Below are 11,142 nucleotides of genomic sequence, written 5' to 3' on the forward strand. Positions count from 1 at the left end.
AATATTCATCATTTCCTGTGTTAGTGAGGTAGTGTCAAGAACAGAGGACTGACCCTTAGAGGGGAAAATCCTCACTTGGCTCCCTTCCCTATATACATATGTACATATATATATGAACACAGCGTTAATGAGATGACCTAGAGTAGGGCCTCAGTTGCCAGTGCCATCTCACATAACATAAATAAAAGTGGGGAAGTGGTAACAAGCAGAAATGAGGTAATGAGGAGATGGAGTGAGTATTTTAAAGTGCTGTTAAATATATTCGATGATCGAGTGGCAGATGTGGGATGTTATGGATATGGAGATATGCAAATCAAGAGAGTCTTGGAAAATGGTTTCATGAAAAAGAAAAGAAGTGTTGAAAGACTTGTATAAGATGAAATGAGAGAAAGCAGCTGGAGTAGATGGGATTAGAGTCCCCTTCTCTTAAGAAAGGGGGTGATTGTGATGTTGATTGGTTAGTTTGGATTCTCATTGGTTGTATGACTCGTGTTGAGGTGCTTAATGCTTTGCAGAATGCCTTTATTGTGTCATTTTGTAAAGGCAAGGAGGACAAAAAGCTGCCTTACTTCATCCACTCTGTTTAGTCTGTGGAAACTCCTGAACCATTGCAGTTACCCAAAAATTACCACTGTAGGAAGATGCTATGCTCTTCCCTTGCAGCCCCACTCTATAAAATCTCTATGTAGATAAACAAGATTTAGTAGGGTGTGATGATGACAGCTGTCATCTTTGTACACAGCAGTTCAGTGACAATCATGCACTGGAGCTGCTGGGTACACTTTAAGTTTAAGTGATAGCAGGAAACAAAGATTTTAATACCTTAGCATCACACCAAAGTTTAGATACATGTGATGTACAGATTTTAATTAGCTGTAGCTGTTTAGTATTATTATGATATTTCCTAATTTGTTAATATTAACTGTCCTCTTGTGACATTTTCCACCTTTGCTAGGTCTTAAATGATTAACTTTTTCAGTGTAGCAGTCCTAATATTCCTTGGACAGGATATTCTTGCATAAGATTGTTATTATGAGTAACTGGAACGTAATTTTCTAAATAGAATGATATACAGTTCAATTTTGTGAAATGTCAGCATGTGTTATGTACTCTTTAGATTATGCTGCTCATCTTCCAGGTATATGAGGAACTCCAGGAGTCCTGTTTATGTAATGAGATGTATGGTGATTTTGGAAGTGTTTTGTCACAAATAGATATGATATACTAAGGGTTTTAATCACTAATATGTATTATTTTTTAAGGGTGCCACAGGTTCACAGATTAGCATATAATATGGGGGCATAGATCTTGTGCAGGCTTCCTTGACATCTTCACCTAGAGTGACCACTATATGGAAATTATTTAGACTGTAGCATCTTGTAACAAAGTGTGGGATACTGCTACAAGTACAGTGTTGATACCATATATTTTATATTGAGGTAAAGGCAGCTGATTCAAGAATTATGAACATATATGTCGTAGTACAGTGAAAAAGAAATTACTAGGGCATATACACCCCAGCCACAATGAATGTGTTATGCATCCTTTGTAAACTTTACTTTTATTGTTATATCTTTTGAAGCTAACATCAAGTAAATGTATTCAAAGGTACGATAAGAGGAAAGGTTTCTTCTGCCAAGTGGTTGAAGAGGACAGGACTAAGTGTCTGGGTCGAGGAAAGGGACGGATCTATCCCCCCATGAATGAATCAGATGCCAAGCTCCTCAAGGTAATTTTGTCTTTTTTTAGATGCTGTTTTCCTTATCAGGCACTTTTTCCTGTGAAAGACCTCTGAAAGGATTGGCTGTGTCCAGTTTTCTGCTGTGATTAACTTAAAACTTCCAGACAAGTGCATGGTATCTCCAAAATCGACTTATTGTAATGACAACAGCAACTTATCTACTTTTTTTGGGAGTCTGTAGAATCATGAATTAGCCTATCATTTGATTAGCATAGATCTTGTATAGTTCAGGCATAATGCTAAACAACAGTCAGTATAATTGGGAACATGTGAATAGAATTGGTGATGATTAAGAATTCTTAGTTTAAAAAGAGGAAGATACATGAATATACATGGATGAGTAAGAAAGATGGTCAACAAGCATCATTGGATTATGTACTAATTGATGGGAATGAAGAGAGAGACTCTTGGGTGTGATTGTGCTAAGAGGAGCAGCTGGTGAGATGTCTGATCATTGCCTGGTGGAGGTGAGGATGAAGATTTGTTGAGGTTTTTAGAAAAGAGGCATTGATGTGGATGAGGAGAGGGTGGTCAAAATAGGTGAGCTTGAAAGAGAGACATGTAAAAGAATACAAGGAGAGATTGAGTGTAGAATGACAAAAGATGAGAGTAAATGAAGCTAGGAGAATGGGTGAGGAATAGAAGGTATAAGGAAGCAGTGCTGGCATGTGTGAGAGAAATGTGTCACATGCAGAAGGTGGGCTGATGAGGAAGGGCAGTGAGTTGTGGAATGACAAAGTAAGTTTTCTAATGAAAGAGAAAAAAGATATGTATGGGAGATACTTAAAGGAAAGTAGTGCAAGTGATGGGAAAATGTACAGGAGAAAGTTCTAAGAGGTTAGGAGGAAGTTGTGGGGATGAAAAAGAGGGCAAATGAGAATTGGGATGAGTAAGTATCAGCAGACTTTATGGAGAATAAGAAAATGTTTAGGAAGGAAGTTAACAATGTGAGAAAAACAAAGAAAGCAAATGGGAACATCATTGAAAGGGGCAAATGGTGAAGTGGTAATAAGTATGAAGGAGATGGAGTGACTGTTTTGAAGGATTGTTGATTATCTGATGATAGAATAACAGATTTTGGGTGTTTGGTTTTGGGAGGTATGTGAATTGAGAGAGTTATGGAGAGTGGCTTAGTGAAGAGAGAAAAGGGGGTGAAAGCATAAGATAAAATGTGGCAAGGTGTTATAGTTAAACTTCTCAAGAAAGGGAGTTAACTGTGTTTTTGATTGGTTAGTCAAGATTTTCAGGTATAGGTTAAGCAGTCACTCACATTGCTGAATAATTTATATATTTTTGTACTGATGTATAGAAATTTTTAGTTTTGGGTCAACAACAGAAGATGAATGCGGTATCACTTTAAATGTAGTTCCCAGAATCTTTTCTCTTTCCTTTAACATTCTTTAGAATTGTGTAACAAGGGTGTTTGTTACTTATAGAAGCTTCTAAAGTAACATGTTTTTCTCCTGAACAGGAATACTACCAGCCATACAACATAGCCCTGGAGAAGCTGTTAACACGGCTTGACTACCCAGTACCTGGCTGGTTAGAAGATGAGTTACAATAGGTACTGTTGTAGCTGTTGGGGATACCTAACTTGCCAAACATGGTAATGTCTGGCAAATTCTTTATTGTATTGTACATCTTTGTGGGTGATATTCACTCAGAGGGTGTATTGTCGCTTGAATAATTAGTCCTGAACTCTCATAATATTATGTGGGGTCTGTGACTTAGATGCAAAGGTGATTTGTTTATTGCTTTTTTTTAGAATTGCATAATTAGTAAAACATATAGATAAGGATATGTAACAAGTACTACAAACTCAAATTGAATATAAGCTTATGTTAGTCAAGAGCAAATTATTTTAGAAAATTAAGGTTTCAGTTATACCGGTATAAAGAATGAATGTTTAGAGAAAACTACATGGGTAGCCATCCTGAATATCAGGAGGTGGCTTAGTAGATATATTTTGTATTTAAGTGTATATATAAGTTGTTTTAAACTGGCTTCATATTGTAAATGAAAAACTTGTTTGCTTTAAGATAAGCTTACATGTGAAAACTAAAATTAAAATGTAATATATTAGTATGGTTTTAATTATTGAGGACAGTAATGACCTGGTTTACTGCCAAAAGTGTTGCGGTGGATTATAAGTACCTGGTACCAGTGTTTATTGTGCTGCCATGCAACAGATCTTCCTTGTCTCTTTTCTCAATAAATATAGTTTCTTCAATACTCGATATCCACCTCTGACTTCAGAGATGATAGTACAGATGCTCCTTGACATGCATCTTAGTTCTGTTCTGATCGACTGGTCATATCTCAAAATGGACATAAGTCGGACATATGTCAGCATGGCACATAGAATTCATATACCTGTACATTATTATCTTACTCACTTTCTATCATGATTATCTTGTTTTATTAACCAGCTTTATTATATGATTCTTTAGTTTCTTTTTACCTTTTATTTAAGATTCTTTAGTTCATGGATTGATTCATCCAAACTTTCAATGAGTTTTTCAGCTGCTCTTTCATCAGCACTAGCTGCTTCACCTGTGACTCAAACATTGTGCAAGCTATATCTTTAAATCTGTTGAATCAGCCATGACTCTCTTTGAAGTTCTTGATGTAATCCTCTCCCACTCGCTCCTTCAAAGTCTCAAAAAGACTTCTATCCTTCAACTGAATTGTTAGCAAGCTTAGTGGTACAAGTTTTTGAATATGATCTTCCATTCACAGCATCAACACTTTTTCATTTCGTTGATAGCCCCTTGTCGTTCCTTTCTTATTATCATAGACTTCATACTTAGTGAGCCTTTCACTGCTTCTTGTATTTTTTCTTTGTCCTTTAGAATTGTGGAGACCGTCAAATGGGACAACTGCAGATCACATGCAATCACATTAACTTTTTTCCTCCTTCATATTGGGTGAATATCTTCATTTTCAATTCCAAATTGAGCATCTTCCTCTTCATCTTGTCAAGTCTATCATGTGATAGGTTTTCCCTCTTGCATGTCATCTTCTTTGGGGTTTGATACAAAATTGGTTTGATCCAGCATGAAAATTTTTTAGATTCACTTGAATTACGTGTGCTTACTGAATGGTAACTAAGAGAGATGCTGTGATGTTCATGATGCCAAGATCATCTGACATTCGCTATGGTACTCACGCAGCCGTTAGCACTGGCAGATGTACGACCAAGTGTAACTTTCATATTTATGTATATTTTTTATTTATATTTTTTCCAGTTGTATGTACAAATGGTCGTTAAGCTGAGGAACATCTGTACTTAATAATTTTCATGAGACACATTTGCCATATCAGATCATAATGGTGAAGCTAAAAGTGTTCTGTCTCCTGTCATGTTCTGCAGCTGTGTGGGTTCACTGTTAAGGAGGCTCTTGTAAATTAAGATCTAGTCAGTGATGCACTTAACGCAAATGAATGCTATGTGCATTTTATACTTATAAATGAAGATTCCAAAGCTTTTAACTTGTTTTGATTTCTCGAGTTTTTTATATTATTACATGACAGCTAGAGACTGAGTGTGAACAAATGTGGCCTTTGTTGTCTTTTCCTAGTGCTACCTCGTGCACATGCGGGGGAGGGGGTTTTCATTTCATGTGTGGTGGGGTGGTGACGGGAATGAATAAGGGCAGACAGTATGCATTATGTACATGTGTATATATGTATATGTCTGTGTGTATATATATATATATGGTTTGGATGGTATTGCAGTGGAATTTATTAAAAAAGGGGGTGACTGTATTGTTGACTGGTTGGTAAGGTTATTTAATGTATGTATGACTGACTCATGGTGAGGTGCCTGAGGATTGGCGGAGTGCGTGCATAGTGCCATTGTACAAAGACAAAGGGGATAAGAGTGAGTGCTCAAATTACAGAGGTATAAGTTTGTTGAGTATTCCTGGTAAATTATATGGGAGGGCATTGATTGAGAGGGTGAAGGCATGTACAGAGCATCAGATTGGGGAAGAGCAGTGTGGTTTCAGAAGTGGTAGAGGATGTGTGGATCAGGTGTTTGCTTTGAAGAATGTATGTAAGAAATACTTAGAAAAGCAAATGGATTTGTATGTAGCTTTTATGGATCTGGAGAAGGCATATGATAGAGTTGATAGAGATACTCTGTGGAGGGTATTAAGAATATATGGTGTGGGAGGCAAGTTGTTAGAAGCAGTGAAAAGTTTTTATCGAGGATGTAAGGCATGTGTACGTGTAGGAAGAGAGGAAAGTGATTGGTTCTCAGTGAATGTAGGTTTGCAGCAGGGGTGTGTGATGTCTCCATGGTTGTTTAATTTGTTTATGGATGGGGTTGTTAGGGAGGTGAATGCAAGAGTTTTGGAAAGAGGGGCGAGTATGAAGTCTGTTGTGGATGAGAGAGCTTGGGAAGTGAGTCAGTTGTTGTTCGCTGATGATACAGCGCTGGTGGCTGATTCATGTGAGAAACTGCAGAAGCTGGTGACTGAGTTTGGTAAAGTGTGTGAAAGAAGAAAGTTGAGAGTAAATGTGAATAAGAGCAAGGTTATTAGGTACAGTAGGGTTGAGGGTCAAGTAAATTGGGAGGTAAGTTTGAATGGAGAAAAACTGGAGGAAGTAAAGTGTTTTCGATATCTGGGAGTGGATCTGGCAGCGGATGGAACCATGGAAGCGGAAGTGAATCATAGGGTGGGGAAGGGGGCGAAAATTATGGGAGCCTTGAAGAATGTTTGGAAGTCGAGAACATTATCTCGGAAAGCAAAAATGGGTATGTTTGAAGGAATAGTGATTCCAACAATGTTGTATGGTTGCGAGGCGTGGGCTATGGATAGAGTTGTGCGCAGAAGGGTGGATGTGCTGGAAATGAGATGTTTGAGGACAATATGTGGTGTGAGGTGGTTTGATCGAGTAAGTAATGTAAGGGTGAGAGAGATGTGTGAAAATAAAAAGAGTGTGGTTGAGAGAGCAGAAGAGGGTATTTTGAAATGGTTTGGTCACATGGAGAGAATGAGTGGGGAAAGATTGACCAAGGGGATATATGTGTCAGAGGTGGAGGGAACGAGGAGAAGTGGGAGACCAAATTGGAGGTGGAAAGATGGAGTGAAAAAGATTTTGAGTGATCGGGGCCTGAACATGCAGGAGGGTGAAAGGCGTGCAAGGAATAGAGTGAATTGGAACGATGTGGTATACCGGGGTCGACGTGCTGTCAATGGATTGAACCAGGGCATGTGAAGTGTCTGGGGTAAACCATGGAAAGTGTGTGGGGCCTGGATGTGGAAAGGGAGCTGTGGTTTCGGTGCATTATTACATGACAGCTAGAGACTGAGTGTGAACGAATGGGGCCTTTGGTGTCTTTCCTAGCGCTACCTCGCACACATGAGGGGGGAGGGGGGTTGTTATTCCATGTGTGGCGAGGTGGCGATGGGAACAAATAAAGGCAAACAGTATGAATTATGTACATGTGTATATATGTATATGTCTGTGTGTGTATATATATATGTACATTGAGATGTATAGGTAATGTATATTTGCGTGTGTGGACGTGTATGTATATACATGTGTATGTGGCGGGTTGGGCCATTCTTTCGTCTGTTTCCTTGCGCTACCTCGCTAACGCGGGAGACAGCGACAAAGCAAAATAATGATAATAAATATTAATATATATATGCATTTATGGTGGATTTCCAGTAAAAATTATCGCATGTACCTGTATCTTATTTTCATTTCTCTGCCTGTTCTGTTTTTCTTTTTAATGAAATAATGAAATATAGTAATATTAATGATAATGGTACTAAAATTGATAAGTGAATGAATGTAATTATTTTGTGTTAATATTATATATAATCAGTATTCAAATGTAGTTGTTCTATCTAACCCATCTTCCAAAACAAGAAAGGTGTATTTTAGAGATTTAGCTGAATTTAATCTACCTCATACTAGGAGATGATTTTTCATATTGGGTTCCTTTAGAACTTGATAATGATGTTGTATAGATGTTTATTATAGAAACGTAACAAGATAGCTGCATTTACCTTTTCATGTGAAAAGATGAATGTGACTGCTTTCATTCAAGATACAGTCCTTTTTGGAGACTTTTGCATCCCTGTAGACTTTTACACTATTTGCATTAATCCATCTGGGTAATGATATAGGTGGGAGAAAGTCATTAGGTTGGATTACATTTTGCGTAAAATAAGATATACACAAGTATTTTATGCGATGGGAACCGAGTGAAAATAAAAGATATTTAGTGAATCTTTAAAAGGTAGATTTCAGATAAGTTTTTGGCAAACATATATTGATTATATGCACTTATATATACTTTTATGTAGGATGTTTGTAAACCCAAAGAGATTTGATGCATTTCCTCTTCTTTCTTATCAGGATTGTAATTCTTAAGACATCCTCATGGCCATTATAGAAGGCTCTCAGAATTGTATCACCCAGCTGATACAAAATTGACTGCTCATTCATCATTTTAAGGCATGTCATTCTTAAGGTTTACAAAACCACTGAACCCTCGGTTTATTATGGCCTTCTGTTCAAGAAGGTTGAGTGTGACATTGGAAAGCCTTTTAGAAATGATTATGCTAATAAGAAAGAAATAAACTTTTCTGTAAAAGTATGTTTTGCTCATGTTAAAGTCATTTCTGAAATCATGCACTTGTACGTATAGGGATGGAGAAGACTGGGAGAAATGGATGATATTTATTACCAGAGAGACTTGCTTATAGAAGATCAACAATAGAAAAACTTTTACTGTAAGAGTTCCAGAGGGTAACTAGATGCTTTGGGAAGACATTGGAAGATACAAAGAGAAACAGGATGTATTACAATCAAGATGAGAGAGACATTGGAAAAAGTTTTCCACCAGGTAACATTATATATTATGCAGAGATTCTTCCATAATCATTCACAGTTTCCCAGAGTTAGTGAGGTAACACCACGAATAGACAAAGAAATTGAATCATTCATGATTATCCTTTCTCTAGCTGCCACGTATAAAGAACCAAAACTACAGCTCCCTATCCACAACTAAGCCCCACAGACCTTTCCATAGTTTCCCTTGACCATGTTATATTCCCTGGTTCAGGCCACTGATACCGCATAATTTCCTGTATACCACATCTCTCCAATTTACTCGTCATGTGCATGCTCTACAACCTTTAGCATTTTCAAGCCCTGAGCATTCAAAACTTCTTTCAGACCATCATTCCACTTCCTCCTCAGTGTCTCCCTATTCCATGTTCCCTCCACTTCTGTCATGTGTACCCTCTCCTCACCCATCCTTTCCATATGTCCAGACCATTTTGTCACACCTTTTGCCGCTCTCTCGAAAATGGTCCTCTTATTACCACACTTCTCTCTTACCTTTTGTTATTCAATCAACCCTTTTCACACCAGATATTGTCCTCAAACATTTCATTTCCAATAAATCCATGCCCTTTTCTATATTTGAATATAAGGCCCAAACCTCACATCCATGTAGCTGCAATAGGACGTGTATATCATCATGTTTTAACATTCTGTAGTGTTTGTGACCAGTTTCCTTTATAATCTGTGCTGTTTTAGATCTTTAGGGTTCATGTTTTGTGATGTTCTGGAATCTGGAAGAATTTGCTGTAGCAAATCAACTGATTAATCCACTGTGTTTAATGCTATGTTGTGTTCAGCATTAAAAGTAGCCTTTTTTTTTCATTTCCACCCTTTCAACCATGTTGTCTCCTAGACAATCTTGGGATGTTACATTCTTTGCAACCATTTCATCTTCCTGTACAGGCTTATGGCACACATTGCCTTCCACTGTCCATACTTTTACAGTGAGGGATTTAGAGGACTTGGTTGTCTTGATGCAGATTATGTTCATTGATTTTAGTGATGCATGCAGTACAACACACTCTGGTTGGATTTTTTTCTACCTTACATACCCATCTACTTAAATACCCCTTGGATAGCCAGGCATCCTGGCATTTTCTTTAGGGTGGTTCAATGATAGATCTTGGGATGAAATTAAAAAATGAACAGGGTTATCATTCACATCCTTTCATGAAAACAAAATTGTCCAGTATGCCTACTTTCTATACAATAAATGCTTTCATTTTTTGACTGTGCAGATGTGAATTTCTCAGCGACAAAAAAAAAAAAGATGTATATATATATATATATATATATATATATATATATATATATATATATATATATATATATATATATATATTTTGCATAAGTAATACTTGTTTCACACCTGATCTTGGTCTACTAAGCCTGTACATCAAGAAAACCTGTGGCATGTGGATCAAGATGAACTGTACACCAAGGCAGCCTACAAAACAAGACATCCAATAAATTGTCAAGTTAAGCAAACTTCAAATCACAGTATGCATATTGAGATACCATTATTACCTTACCACAACGGAATATTCCTTATTTACCACACAGTGAGCTTACATTGAAGTTACCTCACAGTCTACCTTCCTTGTAGACATTGGGTAACGTATCGAGTGAATATGAACCAAGACAACCTGGCGTAACCTCCTGTCAATGACAGCCTTTATTTGTGTGTGTGTGTGTGTGTATATATATATATATATATATATATATATATATATATATATATATATATATATATATATATATATATTACTGGCACAGGTCAGGTGTGCACGCGATTGGGGCACCAGTACTGACATAGTGCTTCCCATGTGAAAGTATAGTGTGCCAGGATCTTGGGTAGATATGTGTTGCTTAAAATGTAATTAATTGCTTCATTCCATATTAATACAATACGAAAGTGGGTAATGTTGTGTGTGTCAAGATTGGCCAAAACTGAGCTTGACAAAGGTCTTGTCAAGTGAAAAATTCTCCTGTGTGCCATTACAATTCGGTCTTGTGCTCGGAGTGCCATTAGTGGCGCAGGATGACCTGTTGTAACTAATTTAGTGAGATCTAAGGTGGATATGTTTATCGTGTTAAAGGCGATAAATCGCTGTATTTTAAATACAGTTTTTTTTGGACATTTTTCGGTGCGCAAACCAGACAAACAATTCGCACTTTGGCATCTATGTCGGACAATATCGTCTGCAGTAGACTTTTAGCGATCTTCACGATCGCGGAACATTATTGTTTACATGTCCAGTATTTTCCCTACAATTGGTTGTAAATGATAAATATAGGACTTTCAAAAATAGAGTAAAAAGAAAAAGAAAAAAACTACAATTGTGTTGCCAGAGAAAGCTGTGTAATTTTCCTTGGGATTATTTTAATAACATTTCATTTGCTGCCTGGAGTGGTCGCTGGCAATAGAGTAAAAAAAAAGAAGAAAAGCTACAATTGTGTTGCCAGAGAAAGCTAATGTGTAATTTTCCATGGAATCAGTTTGATAACATTTCATTTGCTGGCTGGAGTGG

The 11,142-nt window shown here is 37.2% G+C and overlaps 1 protein-coding gene across 1 annotated transcript in view; it reads left to right on the forward strand.

Moving 5' to 3' along the window:
- The window catches only part of sfl (N-deacetylase and N-sulfotransferase sfl), a 28,082-nt gene extending 24,259 nt beyond the window's left edge, over window positions 1–3,823 (forward strand). Inside the window, exons 15-16 of the mRNA XM_071667994.1 lie at window positions 1,564–1,729; window positions 3,213–3,823. Of these exons, the coding sequence (XP_071524095.1) occupies window positions 1,564–1,729; window positions 3,213–3,305 (259 nt within the window). The 3' untranslated portion in view covers window positions 3,306–3,823. The remainder of the gene's footprint in view (window positions 1–1,563; window positions 1,730–3,212) is intronic.
- The last annotated feature ends 7,319 nt before the right edge of the window (window positions 3,824–11,142 follow it).

Source organism: Panulirus ornatus, chromosome 2 (genome assembly GCF_036320965.1).
Source record: "Panulirus ornatus isolate Po-2019 chromosome 2, ASM3632096v1, whole genome shotgun sequence".
In the NCBI taxonomy this organism is placed as follows: Eukaryota; Metazoa; Arthropoda; class Malacostraca; order Decapoda; family Palinuridae; genus Panulirus; species Panulirus ornatus.